Source organism: Haliotis cracherodii, unplaced genomic scaffold (assembly GCF_022045235.1).
Source record: "Haliotis cracherodii isolate W230 unplaced genomic scaffold, xgHalCrac1.p SCAF_28, whole genome shotgun sequence".
NCBI lineage: Eukaryota > Metazoa > Mollusca > Gastropoda > Lepetellida > Haliotidae > Haliotis > Haliotis cracherodii.
Genome location: NW_027266284.1, coordinates 1,512,958 through 1,533,623, shown reverse-complemented (window position 1 = coordinate 1,533,623; position 20,666 = coordinate 1,512,958). Strand labels below are relative to the sequence as shown.

The window sequence follows — 20,666 nt, the reverse complement described above, 5'->3', positions numbered from 1 at the left end:
AAGAACACCACTTTCCTTGATTGGGTATGTTTAGGGACTATGTTTGGTTGACCAACGTCTTACCAACACCAGATAAGATAAAAAACACCATTTTATTTATATATATATATATTTCAGACCATTTAGAATGAAACGCTTGGTGTTTAAGGAGGTGTTTTATCATATCATAACAATCGGAAGACCAAAGGACCAAAGCATACCAACTTCTATTTACAGATGCATCAAGCAGATGTTGGATATGTATTGGCGGGCCACACACCCATAGTACATCAACTAGGTGTTGTATATGTATTGAAAGGTCACACACTTACAGTACATAAACTAGGTGTTGTATATGTATTGACAGGTCACACACTTACAGTACATCAACTAGGTGTTGTATATGTATTGAAAGGTCACACACTTACAGTACATAAACTAGGTGTTGTATATGTATTGACAGGTCACACACTTACAGTACATCAACTAGGTGTTGGATATGTATTGACAGGTCACACACTTACAGTACATCAACTAGGTGTTGCATATGTATTGAAAGGTCACACACTTACAGTACATCAACTAGGTGTTGTATATGTATTGACAGGTCACACACTTACAGTACATCAACTAGGTGTTGTATATGTATTGAAAGGTCACACACTGACAGTACATCAACTAGGTGTTGTATATGTATTGACAGGTCACACACTTACAGTACATCAACTAGGTGTTGTATATGTATTGAAAGGTCACACACTTACAGTACATCAACTAGGTGTTGTATATGTATTGAAAGGTCACACACTTACAGTACATCAACTAGGTGTTGTATATGTATTGAAAGGTCACACACTTACAGTACATCAACTAGGTGTTGTATATGTATTGACAGGTCACACACTTACAGTACATAAACTAGGTGTTGTATATGGATTGGCAGACCTACGACCTATAGTACATCAATTAGACGTTGTATTTCTATTGGCAGACCTAAGAATGTTGTATATCAACTAGGTGTAGTAGATGTATTGAAATGCCATAACTTGAAATAATCTGAAATGATACTTAAGGAACCTCTTGCATTTCCTGCTTTATTTCCTTCAGAAAATATCTTTAGAAGATTCCAAAACCGAAATTTAGATGATTGAATGGTCATCAAAAACGTATGTTCCAACAATGACAAAAGCATATCTACTGGTCTGATGAGAACACATATTTGCATCTATATGCCTTTGTGAATGTGCTTTCGTTGCATTGTAACGGAGAGAACCCTGATATATGGCCCCAAAGTTAGAAGTGTGAAAGTCGATGAGAGTACACCTCTGGCAAGTCCATCACTGAGTAGCACTAGGACGGGGTGAAGGATCACTACCACACACGCTTACAGTACTCCACAACCATAGACTATTTTATGGACAAATAGAAAGAAATAGAAACACTCTTTATTGTTGGGAAGAAATTGGCCTTGATAGTATCAGCATTATTTGAATTTTCCCTAAAATCCTCAGGAAAGGGTCTGTCAAAGTGATTAACCTTAGCTCCGCCCTCTCGTTTTCACCCACCGTTTCAAATGATTGATTACCCTTAAGCCCCTCCTCCTGACCTATGACCGTAAGCTAATATCATATAGAGGGCGCTTCCTCAGACGGATATTTATGTATGGAACTGCCAACACTGTCATTACGCATCGTCACAATTCTTTGGAATTTGTATCAATTTGTGTTACATTTTTTTATCTGATATAGAGAAGAATGGTTCGATTTCGTAAATAGATTGTGTAGACGTTTTGGAACGTTGTTGTGAGAGACGTTTGCAAGAGGAAACATGGGAGATGACAAAAAGAAGAGCTCGGAAAGCAAGAAACCAAAAGTTGAAGAAGGGTCTGGAAATTTATCCGATAGTAATGGAAGTGGTACCTCTACAGACGACACTTCTAAAGGCAAAAATGGGTCCAGCAGGAAAAGAAAGCAATCATCTGCGGATTTGGAAATGGATAATGGTCTCCCTCCGCAAAGGTTCGCCGCCAATGCACGAGAGAGGGACAGGACACACAGTGTAAATACTGCTTTTATCACACTAAGAACTCTGATTCCAACGGAACCAGCAGATAGAAAACTTTCCAAAATTGAAACCCTAAGACTAGCAGCGAGTTACATAGCTCACCTAAATACGGTCCTTATGGTCGGGACTGATTGTCTTGACCAACCGTGTGTAAAACACCAAGCCATGTTGCGGGGAAGCATGGACCCTATGCCGAAACCAGTGTGCACTTTCTGTCTCAGCGCTGCTAGATCCAGGGCGGTAAGTACTGTATTGAAAATAAAGGAATGTTGCTAGCTGTAAGGTAAGTTAAAAATATTATTCCAGGAAAGGTCATTATTATTGGGAATAAAAATGGCCTTCAGGGGAACATTTTGCAAGTTAAATTAATTATAATGAAAATAATATACACTGAAATATATAATGATGACCCACGCTTAGCTTTGTATATTGCAGTGAAGAAGGTTCTCTGGTGCTAAACAATTGTCTTAACTATTATTTTTCTACAGCAGACACACTTGAGTTCAAGAGACAACAGTCCCTTCTATTGTGTAGACAATACACTGTTGAACTTAGATATATTGGTGTACCTCACGACCCACCCCATTCTATAGGGGATAATTACCGCCAGATACACTGGAAGAAGTTGTCAGGGGGGAGACTGAAAGGGAGAGACTTTTTCTGCTATGTTAACTGTCACACGAGACATGTTTGAACGGCGATCACAGCTGGTCAAGCGCTTGATTGACACCTCCATGCTTTCAGTATCCGAACTCTGACTTTGTCCATCTATATCGAGAACACCTGGCGTCGTATATTCATCTCCACAATACATATCAGCAATAATATTGCATCACCATTCACCTGCCAGTACTGACTGCTACATGGTAATAACCACCTACACCATGTGTGATAACATACACAAATCTATTCAGGAATATTAAAAAAAACTGAATCCGCGTGTACCCATTGAAAGGAATTTACAAATTCTGATCATCACGGTATGGACAGTTGACGGACGAACAGCCAAAGTGTAGGTTTACTGTAGATCGAAGGTGCAAAAAGGTTGTTTTCTTCTTTTGTTATCATTCCTGTTTAATTCCATAGATCAACCCGTTTGTTTTTTTCATATTTGAGATTTCCGACCTCACTAATATCAACACAGATTATTACTGCGTTTCATAATTCCTTTGGAAAAAAATGTTCCATATATAAAACAAAACTTTAATTAGTCGAAATACTGCAAAACTTATTACAAGTAGGGTTTGATGAAAAGAATATGTTTTCCAATTTTAAGATTTAAGACGAACATCCTCAAACCTAGGTAAAGGGTACATTCTGAGGCTGAAAATCTCGATGAAGAATAATAGTCACAATAGTGAACACTATGCAGTGTAACAAATATTAAGATCAACAAAACAAAGTAAAACAGTTCAATAACACGATGATGAAATGTATAAAATGAAAATTTGTGTTCACAACTATTTGGCAGATGAAAACACCGGCGATGTACTGTTGACTTAACCATATCCTTATACACCTTCAGTCCTCTTCTGGTTATGGTCAGACGTTCACTTGTCCAACATGTCGGATAACCTCAACACAGCAGCCGCGTCTGCTAGCGATTATAGAAACACAATAATTAAGCATACATTCGTATAACCATCCAAGCGAAACCTTTGTGCTGTGTGGATGGTCACCACATGTAGTTATATCGCACGCGGAAGCTGGTCTTGTGTGCACGCACGAAATGCAGGGGGAGTGCAAGAGTTCCGAGTGAACATTCTCCCAACTCGCACATAGTTGGATGAAAGTGGGGAATTTATGAGATGTAACTATAATGAACCGTAAACATGAAGTGAAATGCGACAAAACTATATGTGTCGACGTGGGAAAATATCAAGAAGTGGAAACGTGCAGGACATGTTGGTTAGTCTGTAATTATAATGTGCGGATTGTCGTGGTATACAGACAGAGGTTTGAAGTTTGGGGTTACAATTATGTCATGTCTCCTTGTAGATCTTGTATAGAATAAACGTTTATGTATGAATTTTCAGGAAGTCTTGTTTACTTTCTGTTTATTAACTATATTGAGCAATTTGTAGGAAGTAGTACAAACCTATGTACAGGGATAATGTTCAGTAGAGTAATCTTGTACAAGATATACGCGAGTATTTTGTTCCTCTTGTCAGTTGTTCTTAATAACAATCCTTATCATAAACATTTTAAACACAATAATTTGATTATTTCAGTACGTTTTCAGTAGGCATTTAATTTTGTTTTTACTGATAAAACGCACCACGATGAAATGAATTATCTTTTAATATTCTTCCTAGTGCGGTAAAGTGTATCAAAATACACCTACTTTGATAATTGATAGTCCAAATGTGGATAATGAAAATTAAGCATGGGAAACAAGAGTGATCTGTGGATTGAGAAGGTGCACACGTGGCCATATTGTGACAAGGGCCACACGGATCATTGTGTATGGTTGTAGGATATTGCTTCATAAACCTAAAGATTATCGCCTCAAAACAATGCTAGAGACAAATAATATTACTTCATAAATTTAAAAATCTATGTCATCAGTCTCTCATCGTGTAATGTAATTGACCCAAGAAGCACTTGTCTAACTACAGGACAACACACTATATAGAAATATGTGCAATGAATCCAGATTTCCAGATTTCATTAAGGTCATCTTCAATTTTTTAATTATCCCTTTTATTTTATACCGTGGAGGTGTTCTCTAGTATCCATTTAGTCAGAATAATTCCTGGACACGTGTAAAATATTGCCATCAAACACAAGAGGGATATTGCCAGATCGGAGAATACGCAGTTGTTGCAAGTTGACTTACAGTTGTTTTGATGACGAGAGTTTACCCAGTGTTCCATGGGTTTGAATTAGTTTGCAATATTTGTGTATAAAGTCAATATCAAGTTTATTGTAATTGTGCGGATATGTAGTGTATACTTTAGGTGCATTTAGTCTGTTGGACGTTTCTGCATTTAACAGGCATAAACTTAATCAGCAATTGTTGCCTCTACTACTAATTTCCAAATGTCTGCACAATCTCTGACCCCAACAAACAGTTATTAAGACGATAACTTTAACCGGCTTGCCTATACGGGACATTAATGCCACGATAACGCTCATTTTTCGAGTGTTGTCATTACTTGCCGCGCGTCGTCATATCCACTAGTTAAAAAAATCGCCTCCTCTTTTCATTAAATGATTTTATGTGACGTGGTTAATATTTTGTCTTGAGTGATGCATCTTGATGTGGCACAAACTTCAATAACATACTCGTACCATAAGCGGATAATACATGAGTGCGTCTATGTCATGACCCCGAGCCTCGTCAGCTACTGTTTGAAATATTTTGTATTTCTTGTAATATATTCAGTTCCACGTACTTGTCAGTTGATAACCACACTAACAGCTCTGCAGTAGAAACAGCAACAAAAGTTCCTGTATCTGTATTCAGTTGTCTTCCTGTGTGACTTCATTATCGTATCACAAAAATAAGTACAAGAAATATGTTCGGTGTGTGTGTGTATTTGAATTATTTGATTCACGAGACCAGGGAGAAAATAGGAGATGAATTATTGGCGAGTCATTAGAGATGAACGAGAAGTATTCATTTTTAATTTATACTTGCTTTATGGTGCACCAAGATCAGAGTTTAGTAAATTGTTCTACACTTGATACGTTTCAAAATAAGACATTTATTACCCATGACAGTTTAAATTTATGGGAAATTAATCACATTCACAGCGGTAGTATCGCTTCAACGTAGCTTCGTCGGAACAGATACTGCCAAGCCCAAATATAGATATAATACAGCGCCGGGTGCACGCAGGTGAAGAAGTCTGGACACAGGTTCCCTGTGAGAGAAGACGTACCTCTGTGTGAAGCATGGGTATTGTGTGTTGGGGGCGACATATCGGTGTGTGAAGCATGGATATTATGTGTGTGGGACGACATATCGCTGTGGAGCATGAGTATTGTGTGTTGAACGACATATTGCTGCTTGAAGCTTGTGTATTGTGTGTGTTTGACGACATATTGCTGTGTGAAGAATGATAATTCTGTGGTGAATGACATATCACAGTGTAAAGCCTAGGTATTCTGTGAGGGACGACATATTGCTGTGTAAAGAATGGGTATTCTGTGAGGAACGTCATATCGCTGTGGAATACATGGGCATTCTGAAAGGGATGACATATTACTTCGTGCGGGATTATCTTATCATTTGTGGGACGACATATCGCTGTGTGGAGCATGGGTATTGTGTGTTTGGCGACATATTGCTGTATTAAGCATGCGTATTATGTGTGGGACGACATATCGCTGTGTCAAGCATGGGTATTGTGTGTTTGGTGACATATTGCTGTATTAAGCATGGGTATTATCTGTGGGACGACATATCACTGTGTGGAGCATGGGTATTGTGTGTTTGGTGACATATTGCTGTATTAAGCATGGGTATTGTGTGTGGGACGACATATCGCTGTGTGGAGCATGGGTATTGTGTTTGGTGACATATTGCTGTATTAAGCATGGGTATTGTGTGTGGGACGACATATCGCTGTGTGGAGCATGGGTATTGTGTTTGGTGACATATTGCTGTATTAAGCATGGGTATTGTGTGTGGGACGACATATCGCTGTGTAGAGCATGGGTATTGTGTTTGGTGACATATTGCTGTATTAAGCATGGGTATTGTGTGTGGGACGACATATCACTGTGTGGAGCATGGGTATTGTGTTTGGTGACATATTGCTGTATTAAGCATGGGTATTGTGTGTGGGACGACATATCACTGTGTGGAGCATGGGTATTCAAGGTGACCATATTAGGGATGAAAACACTTTTCGAAGTTTCTGAAATGAACAAAAGGAATAATGAACCCTAAGGTGCAGTACAATGACACTGACTCGGCTCTGTCGAGATGGTTTCATTGTATTGGAATGAGGAAACCGGAATTTGTATTTACATATTTATTGTCTCAGTTTAATATTCAGAATTCGAAAAATTCAGTAGAAAGTAACAGAAATTCTGAAAATGAAGATCAATTTGAAGTGTTTTTCTAAAAGTTGACGACCACAAAACCAGGAATGGATGCGTTTGTGCCATGTAGTAATAAACCATTCACAAGCTAGGTGAAAACATAATCTTTGAATTAGAGACATTAATATTATTGACATAAAAATATACCTTACAACTCTGGGTTTGATATCATGTCTGAACTTCATATGAAGATGATAAGCGTGGAAAATAATAGGAGACAGATACAATTAAACCGTCACTTGTCTGTGAATTTGGCAGCTGAAGCAAATTTGATTTACGGACCTTTTATCTATTCTCTTGAAACTTCGAAAGGTGATACTTGATGTTTACGTCTCTCTGTAACGCCTACTTTTTTCACAAATCAGTTGTGGATACATATGAGCGCTACTATAAATCTAAGTTCCGCCATGAGTAGGCTACTATATCGAACTGCAAAATACCATAATACGAAGACCAGTTATATCCTATGAACAGGGTGAGGTACTTCAGGGGGTGGATATTGTATAAGATGAACAGCTGTTTCTATCACAAGCGCCATCGCGTTTATTCGTGAATAATAGATACTACATAAGGAGTGTATTATTTTTTAATACAGTTGTTGAACTTCTTACTTGGACATTAATCATTTCACACATATGGGTAGCCTAAGTGTAAGCACGAAAACTACGCTTATGAAATGAAACTGACCGTGCACTGCAGTTTTATTTAGGAAAATTTAGGAATTTATACAGTGGACGAACAGTCTAACATTGCAGGGAATGGTTGGGTTGTTTCCCAGTCATGTCTATTTGTTATAGATAATATGTATCATAAGATGCATTTGTGCTCAGATAATTCCCCTTTAATACAAGCTGCTTTGAAATCTCGCGAACCTCAGCTTCGGTTTGGATGTGACACCACCACCTCTAACGTTCTTGCCTCTAAGCACAGAATTTCTCGCGCTCATCAGAATAATTTGATTGTATTTTAGCGTCATGCCATTCGGGTCGGGCTCAAATCAAAGCTATTCGGCAAATTCACATTGTTCTTTCGACCTGTGCAAATCGATGCTCAAAGTGATTAGACAAATCAGTTTAATTATACTGACTGCCGACTGCCAGCGTTAGTTCAGTAGCGAAACCCGAAGTATGGTCTATCTTAGATCCATTTGTAGTGTACCTAGATGCACGAACTCAGCTAATAAAGCACTAAAAATATGATGAATCCCTGGACAATTGAGGATGCACTTCTCCGTGTGTTTGACTTTCTTAGTTTTGATTTTTGAAATCTCATTTTAGATAATTCTCCATAAAAGATATGGCAGGTTTTTTTGTTTTTTTTTACCGAGGCCTGGGTTTGTTTTCCGGAAGCTGTCTTGAACAAATACTTTTGGTGATAAGTTAGGTCACATTTTTAGAGACAAGCCCAATTTCACTACTTGTTTATTTGAAGACCCAACGTTGCTCATAATATCAACGACTGGTTGGTCAAGCCAAGACTTTGTACTGGACCGTGCTATGGCTGGAATATTGCTCACGGCAGCATAACACAACAAAAACATAATAATAGATTTCTGGTTTATTACTTCGACAGATATCAACCATTGATGAATTAATTATCAGTATTAAGTGAAAACAGTCACCACTGAGAAGGACAAAAGAATGGCATGGTGATATTGGAACTCATCTTCGCTGTAAAAGAGTGTTGAATGTAGATCAAACTCAAATTCAGATCAGGTTCAACAAGATCATTCAAAGCGGAGAACTCGTGATTTCTGAACGATAACTTCACCATAAACTCATGAATTAAGCAATTTCAATTGACATTTTGTATTTACAAATGACGCATGCACGCATACATATGTACTATATAATTTATATGTATATAACTACATACATGTGTGTTTCTTCTTGACATAAGTACATAATATATATGCATATATATAATGACTGGTATATTGATGTAAATGTTGATCATAGCTTATTGTTAGAGTATGATAAAAACAATTACGCAACAGTATTTAAGAAATAGAGTTTGCTCCACCCTCATGTGTTGCATAATAAAGTATAGTTTTGTCCTGAACTATTATAGATAAAGCACCACGACGTTTAAAACATAATGTAAACACCACTTACATGGGTGGTTTATATTTTGAATAGGTCGTGTTTATTGTACGTCCAGTGTGACATTATCCATTCTCTCATGCATAAAAAAAAGGTTTTTTAATTAATTTGCTTTAGTTTAATCACGTAACTCGAAACAATCGACAAGTGCTTTGTAGGAGCATGCAAGGATGAGTAAATCAAAGTTAATGGAAATGTTTCGACGGAAGATTGAGAATGCTTATGAAAAACGTAGATAAGGAAATTTCTTCCTAATATGATAATCTTTGTGCTTTGAAAAAAACGTTGCCTCTATTTGGGTGTGGCGTTAGATACAAATTTGAATCTGCCCACACACTAGATATATTGGTGACCATTTCAAGTACTATATATGTAGGGAGAGAATGAGAGGAAAATATGCAGATAGCCTATTTGCATGTACTGTGCCTGTAACAACGGCATGGTCAGAAGAGCTTTCACATATCGGTGAACGTCATGGTGTCCTTCAACCATGAGGAGAAAGTGTTACTATATGGAGGGTTTTGTTTAAATCTGCAAGTCAGATCATAAGTGGTTTTTTTACATAACAAGTCATTCAACAGAAATTACGTAAACACGCTGCAATAATAACACACATTTTGGCTAGCTTAGCCAGCTCCTTTTCCGAGTACAGGAAGCTAAACACATCAACCCCAATCCCGCAACAAATGTCACCTGCTTGCAAATGGTCAAATACGGCATAAGTCAACATGTTAAACAAGACAGCACTAAATATTGAAAAACATGGTTCCTGGGTGGATGTATATTTAAGAACATAAAAGTCGTACACAATATCATCTAATCTAGATTTCTCAATCTACACTTTTCTTCGCCTAACAACTGATTCTGATTTCGTGTAGTAGAACGTGTAACACATCGTTTCGCCTGCACAGGAGTTGTCTTCCTTTGTCACACGCCATTGTGTCGGACAGAAAGCTCACACTCTCCTTCCCATAGTTCCATGCGTTCAATCGATTCGTGACATCGTGCTCAGTGGTGTAATACTGAGTCATCACTGCGCCGGAGTGAGAGGAATCTCAGTGTAATGTGATACCCGATTGGTCAGATTATCTATCTGCGTGTTGATAGATGTTTGTAAATTAGCCCTTGGTCTGTCTGAATGACTCCAGGCTATACATGTATATCGCTAAAGGGGCACAAGGCTCTGACTTCAACCCGGGTGTCTAAACACTGTCGATAATACAAAGGGCGCTTGTTCATTAATTTCTCCAACCTAAAAAAACAGACAAAAAGAACGGTTGCAATAGACCTATTATATTAAACATAAACATTTGATTTATTGGAAACCGTGAATGAAACACCATTTTACCATGGATGGTTATTGTATACTATCGACTTTTGGATGTAAACTGAACAAGAAGATAAAGTCATCAATATCCCACGCCCTTTTAAATAGGTGCCTCAATCATACAATGAATATGTCATATATCTCATTTTACCTAAAAAGGCTGTGAGTACGACTGACATAATAACAGATGACTAACCCGCAAAATAAAACCACCATTTGAACTCTAGTTCAACTTGTTGACGCAAAATCTAAAAAGAACATATTAATTGCAAAACCAACCAGTTAAGCATTTGCACGATAAATAGAAATGAGGAACTTTTTGTGAGTTATGCTCTGGAAACGACCCATACCCTCGTTTATAGTCCAACTTGTTCTCATGGAAACGCAAAACAAATCATTTTTGAATAGCACAAGGCACCAGATCAGTGTATACCTGATGTGTATACAAAGTTGCATAAAGAAATATTGAATGGTTTATGAGTTATGCTTCGCAAACAAAACTTCATTTGGGCGGGGCGTAACAAAAGCCAACCATTAAAGTAAATGTGTATGTACCATTATGTTCTTTAATATACGGCAAATACGTGTTCTTATTATTTTTGCAATGAACAATGAAGTTCAGTTCATATGCTCACAACAGCAATGACTAATTATACTGCATATGATACAACAATCTCTACTCCCTTGTTGTCATGGTTATCTCCCATTTGTTAGACTGGCATCCATATACCACAACGTTAGGAAGAGTTGGAGATGGACTTTGAAACCATTTGACATAGTGACATTCCAGAATATCAATAAGTAGTCTAAATGTCTTAACAATAGTGAAATGAAGATAAATAAACGAAGTCACCACAGATTTGTGTTAGTTTTGTTTCTCAAAATTGCGGGACCATTTTCTCCAAAACATGGGGCCATTTTGAAACAATTTGTGGCCATTTTCTCAAAAATTGTCTGGAACCATTCTCCTGCACCCACTCATTTTTACCTGACTTAATGGACATGTTAAAGAACTTTGGACATCACGAAACTATTTGTCACGTGTACTATCTCAGCAGATTAAACACCTATGTGAAACACCTGAAAAAAACCTTCCGTGATCATTTGAGAAACGAACTCGAGTTAAAATATCCCGAAAAGAGACTTTGAACAAGTTTCTTTATACGGCTGCATATGTATGGGATATTCTTCCTTTATTTCGGATACATTCCTCGAAAAAGGTAATTGCCTTATATTGTAATTATTATGTAACTTTTACCGGTTGTTTTCATTCATTTGCTGTAGCTTTGAACAGAATCATTCTAGTTCCCTTTGTTTATCGTTGGGAAGTTCTTCGAAGACAGACAGAAAGACAGACGGACAGATTGTTTGTTACAGTCTCACCTCTGTTTACATACTAAAATAAATGACATAGTAAAATAAACAACACAGAGCCATCCGTCTATGGGTTATGGGAGACTATTAAATGGAATTGCGAATCGCATAAAACTATTCACTAAAAGGCGCATAAAACTTTAAATAAACCAAAACACATTCCAAAACAGACAACAGCAATGTACACACCATGAAAAAAATAGATTTGTCATAAAAGTTTGCAGGTCTTGGCAACTAAGAACAGTACATCAGTATGAAGACACTTTTTCAACATCATAATAATCATTGAAATATAACAGTCTTGAGTACATCTTCTTAATAATGGTGCTCTAATTTCATTATAAAAGGGGCAGTGTAACAAGAAATGATAGTCATGCTCCACACACTCTTTACAAGTAAAACACACCCTTTATACAAACGGCAAGTTTTCGTATCGTCCTGTTTCTACTCTTAAAGGCGCCACACAACAACGCAGTTGAGTCAGTGAACGTCTTTGCGACCAGGGGAGGTAACTCTGTACGTTCCACCCAGTTCCACAGGTGAACTTAAAATGTTGATAGATACTCAGTTTATTTCTACCGTTGCCACGTTGACTATGCGGTTGCTGCACTTTACTTTTCGAGTCCTGCGCGTAGATTTGTATCAGTTTGACAGCTACTTCGAATACAATGAATTTGATATTAAAACAGTTGTCCAATGGAATGAAGTGTTCTAATGAGAGGTTTGTTAGCTTCGCATGAACACGGAAACTCCAGTTACGTCTGTTTCTGTTTGCGTGACAGTCCGGCCATTTGAAAATTCACAAGCCGTTTCGTTTGTAGACGTGTATATCGCATACTCAATGTGTAATTCTAATACACAAGGCAATTTGTCATTATACAAACCGAGTGTCCGTTTATTTAACGTATTTACTAAAAGATATTAAGAAGTTCAAAATGGTTTAAAATTATCACAATTATGCTAGGATTACAAGTACGTTGACTTTCATTTTCTTTTAATCCTATCATTTAGTCACTGGTTGATGAAATTAAACATCAAAATGTTTTGAATTCGTTATCATAATAAACTAAATGGACAGATATTTCATTCAATTTTTAAAGTAACTCAAACATTTAAGCGTTTTATAAACTGCCAAAGTGAAAAGGTTTAGTCATGTAACACAGTGCTTGTAACATATACACACGATGTGATAAACAGGGCTCAGGTGAAATCATTAGTTTGTGTCAGTCAAAATGGTGTAAAGGAAAATCGCAGAATTCAAAGCAATTAACTTGCCAATACGTCGTCAACATTACCGATGCTACCCTCAAAGATACCTTAATTTCCTTATTAATTCCAAAACAAAACTGTCGTTTTTGTTGATCAATGTTCGTTTGTTTGTTTGTTGTTTAACGCCTCACTCAGCAAACAATATTTTGTCCCCGAAAATGCTTGAAAAAAATAATTATGCTTCAGACAAGAAATTGCCTGTTGCACGCCCTTATGGGAATTACCACATAGCTAGTTTTTTAATGCGGTGTATTTGGAATTTATATAATCAATACTAGATATATTGGTGCCCAAGGGCTTAGTTTGGTGAATCTCACAACTAATTTACACATGATAAGTGAACGAACCGTGCTGGTTAATGCGTCGGCAATGAAGTGTTAATGGGGATTTTACACATTCGGTCACGGTCTCTACTTATTAGTTTTTGCTCAGCATATTGTAAATGACATAGGTGTGCTGAGGCCACACGCCCTGCATCAAATTGATGGGCATTATACAGATTATGTTCGCGGTTCAATGCTCAGAGAATCACATTCATTACGAACAAATATACTTTACACTCCCATGTATTTGTGAATTGATAACATGTGTCCACATCACAATGTAAAGAAACTGATAAAGTAGACCGAGAAACATCAAACATGTCCCAAACAATAAACTGCGAAGGTTGGACTCAAACCAGAGACCGACATGGTTGAGGGACACCTTCCGACGTGGGACAGCAAATTAAGCACGTGCAATTTCCCATACAAAGGACTCCATTGCAGCAGCCATATTTAACTTTCTCTGATAATCGGATCTCTCATAGCGTTTCTTGTGACCTTAACAGCTGTCAAAACAAAACACGGGGATACGGTTGACGGGTCTGCACATAAATCCCCCAAACATAAATATGTATTGCGATAGTGTGTATTTCAGTAAGGAAGAGCCGGGCACAGAGAACCTCCGTGATAAGTGTGGAGTGCGTAAAGCATACGGGGTCTTATAGGAGAATAAACTAACAAATAAACAGCCATGTTCCCCAAACAGGCTATCTTTATTTCGTCCAGTATGTGCTTTCCGCTTTGCTACGAACCTGTTATATTTGTGCTGCAGTAGATTTAACAATATTGGTTGAATACATTGGCACGGGGTAGTGTAAACAATACCTAAAACTAATCCTGTGAAAAAAATGTGTGTGGAAAATAGCAACTTGAAAAACTTGTATTGGTTGTAGAGGGGTTGTAGCCTATTTGTGTCCCTGCTAGATCTAGTGTTCTTCCCCACAACCACAGTGGCAACAAAATATATACTCACTACATTCAGTATAAGTTACTGTTGAATAGTTGCCAAGGATGACATTATAAAGAATTGATCTTTCAGAATAACGACACAAAGCATGTAGAATGGGATTCGGTTTGTCCCTATTGCCTTCAGCCATATGTGCTTTCGAAAGGCAACATCATTTTGTCAGCAAGTTTTCTAAAACAAATATGCAACTCCTTTGAAGGCATCTGTTTGTAATGTCATTAGGAGTAATCCCAAATATGTCATTTGTCATTTTTCTTGACAGATGTTAGATTTTGAATCTCTTAACCGAAAAAAAACTGCACACTTTATTGAAATGGATGTCGTCAAAAGTCTATGTACCCTTTCAACGCGATATTATGTTACAAGTTTGGTAATGCTTTTGAAATATTTATGACAAAATATATTTTCGAAATAAAACTCTTATACGATCCGTTCCAGCTTGTTCATCTAGTACCGGTAAATTCCAGCCTTACAAACATATGAATAACTATGAAACGAATCATGAGAATGTAAACTTTTTTATCCAGAATACAAACAGTTTTATATTTCGTTTACTCAATAGTTTCTTTAAATCTGTGAATGTTATTCTTTACCGTATATTCAACAATCTATCCTGTTTCGTTCCAGGTACGCCCAGAAAGTTGTATGTTTAAAGATGTCCGACACGCTATGCCTATTCGACGATAGCCAAGATGACCCGTTTGAATACAGACTTTCCGTAAACATGGCCAAGTGGACTTCAGTCAACCTGCAACATGGCATGCATGTTTTATCAGTCATGATCGACACCATCCAACAGAAAAAAGGAAATATGTAAATATTTATCCAGTAAGGAACTGTATGTTGTTTTTTGTCCAAAACTGAAGCCAAGCCAGCGGACAGCTGAATGTAGACATTGTGGGCAGCAGTAAGGCAGGCCCAGAGGATGGCTTCATCGTTCATCGTAGTCTCGTAAAGAGTCAATGTGATGACAGTTCCATTCCAGGTTTAACTTACACGAAGATATCATAAAGCCAATACTATTATATTGAAAATTCCTATATTGCAACCTGAGCTTACAGTGGTTGTAACACGTTAGTCGTTGGTGCAAAGGTGGCCAAGGCAGCGATCTTGTGTGATCACACTGTTCTCTAACGGTGTTACGGTCAATGAGGCTTCAAAGTCTGTATCAAACTGCAGAAATTTAGTTTCAAACAGGAAGGTCAATTAACGGCTTTGATGCGCCAGTTGTCGTTTCGAATAACTGATGGCCACTATCGTAAATCTGGGCTACTTCTAGAGTGTCCAGCATACTGTAGTCTTTGGTTGAACAACAGTACTGATGAGTGCCCAGAGGAAACAGTAAACCCCTGGTTCCCGATTAAACAACAGTACTGATGAGTGCCCATTGGAAACACTCAACTCCTGGTTCCCGATTGAACAACAGTACTGATGAGTCCCTAGTGGAAACACCCAGATTGGTTCCCGATTGAACAGCAATACTGATGAGTTCCCAGTGGAAACAATCAACTCCTGGTTCACGATTGAACAGTAGTACTGATGAGTGCCCAGTGGAAACAATCAACTCCTGGTTCCGGATAAAACAACTGTACCGATGAGTGCCCGGTGGAAACACTCAACTCCTGATTCCCGATTAAACAACAGTACTGATGAGTGCCCAGTAGAAACAATCAACTCCTGGTTCCCGATTAAACAACAGTACTGATGAGTGCCCAGTGGAAACACTCAACTCCTGGTTTCCGATTAAACAACAGTACTGATGAGTGCCCAGTGGAAACACTCAACTCCTGGTTTCCGATTAAACAACAGTACTGATGAGTGCCCAGTGGAAACAATCAACTCCTGGTTCACGATTGAACAACAGTACTGATGAGTGCCCAGTGGAAACACTCAACTCCTGGTTTCCGATTAAACAACAGTACTGATGAGTGCCCAGTTGAAACAATCAACTCCTGGTTCCCGATTAAACAACAATACTGATGAGTGCCCAGTGGAAACAATCAACTCCTGGTTCACGATTGAACAACAGTACTGACGAGTGCCCAGTGGAAACAATCAACTCCTAGTTCACGATTAAACAACAGTGCTTATGAGTGTCCAATGGTAGGACTCATGTCAACTGTTCCAATCACTGATGTCTTGTGTCTGGAGTTTCTGCACAAACCTATGTGTTGTTTGTAGCCACATGGCTTGAATGCTCATGCATATACTAATGATGAATAAAGAAAGTTGGTCCACATGATATAAAGGTTATCACATATTGTTTAGAACATAAGTTTAGAACGTAATTTAAACGATTGTAGTTGCGGCATGCGTGTTCGTGGGGGGGGGGGGGGGGGGGGGGGGGCGGGGTTATCGAATAATACATTGTCCCCATCCGAAATAGAAGAAAATAATTCTGCTACAGGCTGATGCAAAAGATAGAAGTTTCCCGTGAAAGAAATAACGTTGTTGCAAGGTTGTTGTTTTTCTTTTTGAAAAATCTAGGCTGTAGCTTGAACAAAATATCTAATCACGATTCGAAACCTTAGGCACTCCCTTAGAATATCAAATTGTCGGTCCTTTAAATCGACGAAACTCTTTCCATAATTTGAGCAATAGTCGTATGACGCTCTTTGAAGGGGAACTACACAATAGAGAAGGACATTACTTGGGTGAAAATAATCAAATCAATTTCTGTGCAGGTTTGTCATTCATGATGTCAAAATAGCACCCCACAGTAGATGTAGTTTTGATAAAGGGACATGGTGGCCCTGGACCGTCTGACAATACGATGTTTGCTGTATTTGCCACTTGCTAAAAGTCTATATTCAATATTGAATACTGAATATATTCAGTATTGAGTGTTTATTTCCTGATTAGACAAAATAATTGAAGACATCTTTCAAAAATTGTTGAATGTACAAAAAGTATAAATGCATTTTAATAAAGTATTTAAACTTCTACATTTTGTTGGCACTAAACTTTTAGTACTTCTTCGTATAAACAGATAAATATTTAGAAGATAATCTGAAGGGTACACCCACACTCTAGGGTTATCCATACAATGCACAAGCCCTTTGGGTATGGCGAATCGAAGGGTATATATGGGTACTAGTTCTATGGGTATATCGAATGAGAGGGTATATACAGCGCACACGCTCTATGGGTATCGTGAATGGAAGAGTATCTATACAATGTACAGGCTCTATGGGTATGGTGAATGGAAGGGTATCTATACAGTGTGCACGCTCTATGGGTATGGTGAATGGAAAAGTATCTATACAGTGTGCACGCTTTATGTGTATGGTGAATGGAAGGACATTTATACAGTGTACATGCTCTATGGGTATGGTGAATGGAAAAGTATCTATACAGTGTGCACGCTTTGTGTATGGTGAATGGAAGGACATTTATACAGTGTACATGCTCTATGGGTATGGTGAATGGAAGAGTATCTATACAATGTACAGGCTCTTTGGGTATGGTGAATGGAAGGGTATCTATACAGTGTGCACGCTTTATGTGTATGTTGAATGGAAGGACATCTAAAAAAATTGTATACGCTTTATGTGTATGGTGAATAGAAGGGTATCTATACAATGTACACGTTCTATGGGTATGGTGAATGGTATATGGAAGGGTATCTATACAATGTACACGTTCTATGGGTATGGTGAATAGAAGGGTATCTATACAGTGTACACGTTCTATGGGTATGGCGAATGGAAGGGTATCTATACAATGTACACGTTCTATGGGTATGTCGAATGGAAGGGTATCTATACAGTGTGCACGCTTTATGTGTATGGTGAATGGAAGGACATCTAAAAAAATTGTATACGCTTTATGTGTATGGTGAATAGAAGGGTATCTATACAATGTACACGTTCTATGGGTATGGTGAATAGAAGGGTATCTATACAATGTACACGTTCTATGGGTATGGTGAATAGAAGGGTATCTATACAGTGTACACGTTCTATGGGTATGGTGAATGGAAGGGTATCTATACAATGTACACGTTCTATGGGTATGTCGAATTGAAGGGTATCTATACAGTGTGCACGCTTTATGGGTATGGTGAATGGAAGGGTATCTATACAATGTACACGTTCTATGGGTATGGTGAATGGAAGGGTATCTATACAGTGTGCACGCTTTATGTGTATGGTGAATGGAAGGACATCTAAAAAAATTGTATACGCTTTATGGGTATGGTGAATAGAAGGGTATCTATACAATGTACACGTTCTATGGGTATGGTGAATAGAAGGGTATCTATACAGTGTACACGTTCTATGGGTATGGTGAATGGAAAAGTATCTATACAGTGTGCACGCGCTCTGGGCATGGTGAATAGAAGGGTATCTATACAGTGTGCACGCTTTATGTGTATGGTGAATGGAAGGACATCTATACAGTGTAAATGCTCTATGGGTATGGTGAATAGAAGGGTATCTAAACAGTGTACACGCTCTATGGGTATGGTGAATGGAAGGACATCTATACAGTGTACACGTTCTATGGGTATGGTGAATAGAAGGGTATCTATACAGTGTGCACGCTTTATGTGTATGGTGAATGGAAGGACATCTATACAGTGTAAATGCTCTATGGGTATGGTGAATAGAAGGGTATCTAAACAGTGTACACGCTCTATGGGTATGGTGAATGGAAGGACATCTATACAGTGTACACGTTCTATGGGTATGGTGAATAGAAGGGTATATATACAGTGTGCACGCTTTAAGTGTATGGTGAATGGAAGGACATCTATACAGTGTAAATGCTCTATGGGTATGGTGAATAGAAGGGTATCTAAACAGTGTACACGCTCTATGGGTATGGTGAATGGAAGGACATCTATACAGTGTACACGCTGTATGGGTATGGTGAATGGAAGGACATCTATACAGTGTAAATGCTTTATGTGTATGGTGAATGGAAGGACATCTGTACAGTGTGCACGTTCTATGGGTATGGTGAATGGAAGGACATCTATACAGTGTAAATGCTCTATGGGTATGGTGAATAGAAGGGTATCTAAACAGTGTACACGTTCTATGGGTATGGTGAATGGAAGGACATCTATACAGTGTACACGTTCTATGGGTATGGTGAATAGAAGGGTATCTATACAGTGTGCACGCTTTATGTGTATGGTGAATGGAAGGACATCATTACAGTGTAAATGCTCTATGGGTATGGTGAATAGAAGGGTATCTAAACAGTGTACACGCTCTATGGGTATGGCGAATGGAAGGGTATCTTTCAATTGTACACGTTCTCTGGGTATGGTGAATAGAAGGGTATCTGTAGAGTGTACACGCTCTATGGGTATATCGAATGGAAGGGTATATATAGAGTAACAGTAAAGACAAGATTTGTTTGGATGACAACTTCTGTGTTGTATTATGATGCAACCTTTCGGTGTAGATCCTCATACCGTTGTCAAACAAGAGTGAAGTAAGACAGCAGCTTACAGGGTTATATGCATCCATAAGGATTGACAAAAAGAACATGAGAGTAAACATCAAAGGGATTAACAACAACAAAGGATGACACAGAAACAAAAGAAAGAAGAAATGGTACAAATTTACAATGCTGATACATACATACATAGAGCATTCTGTTTTAACAATTCATTGTAGGTAGACGGGATTAGGTATCCTTGCTCTCTGTTTATTGATGACTTGTGTCGGCGGATTTGAGCTGCTTCTGCTAGTTTTCGTTTGGTGAAGTTTGAAGTGAGTCAGTGAGTATGGTTTAACGTCGCAATACCACGACGGGGCCATCAGAAATGGGCTTCACACATTGTACGCATGTGGGGAATCGAAACCGGGCCTTCGGGGTGACGAGTTGGCTTTAAATCACTGGTCCGGAAGTCATCGAAATGGTTAGATAGGACTTGGTCATTGCCCCACATGATGTTGTGGTTGGGCAGTTGATGATGTGGTCTGAGAAAGCTGATTTTCGGTCTGATTTGGTGGTAGATGTTTTATGTTCTTTTATTCTGACGCTTATGGGGCGGGAGGTTTCACCCCTTCACAGTTAGGCTCGTGTTGATTTGTAGTGTTCCTCTCATTGGCTTTCAGTGTCGTTTTACGGTGTGTAGAACTGGTGAAATACGTTCACATGTCGGCTGCTGCTTGAGGAAGCGGCTGCTATGGTTGGAAATTCAAAACAAAATGCCAATCAGACAGTCCATGTGCAGAGTACTCGCT

The 20,666-nt window shown here is 38.4% G+C and overlaps 1 protein-coding gene across 1 annotated transcript; it reads left to right on the top strand.

The window, feature by feature from the left end:
* Positions 1-1,640: 1,640 nt before the first annotated feature.
* Positions 1,641-16,775, top strand: LOC139473371 (transcription factor 15-like). Its single transcript, XM_071255921.1, has 2 exons — positions 1,641-2,283; positions 15,088-16,775. The coding sequence occupies exons 1-2, from the start codon at positions 1,807-1,809 to the stop codon at positions 15,145-15,147; spliced, it is 537 nt and encodes a 178-aa protein (XP_071112022.1). The 5' UTR covers positions 1,641-1,806; the 3' UTR covers positions 15,148-16,775.
* Positions 16,776-20,666: the final 3,891 nt, after the last annotated feature.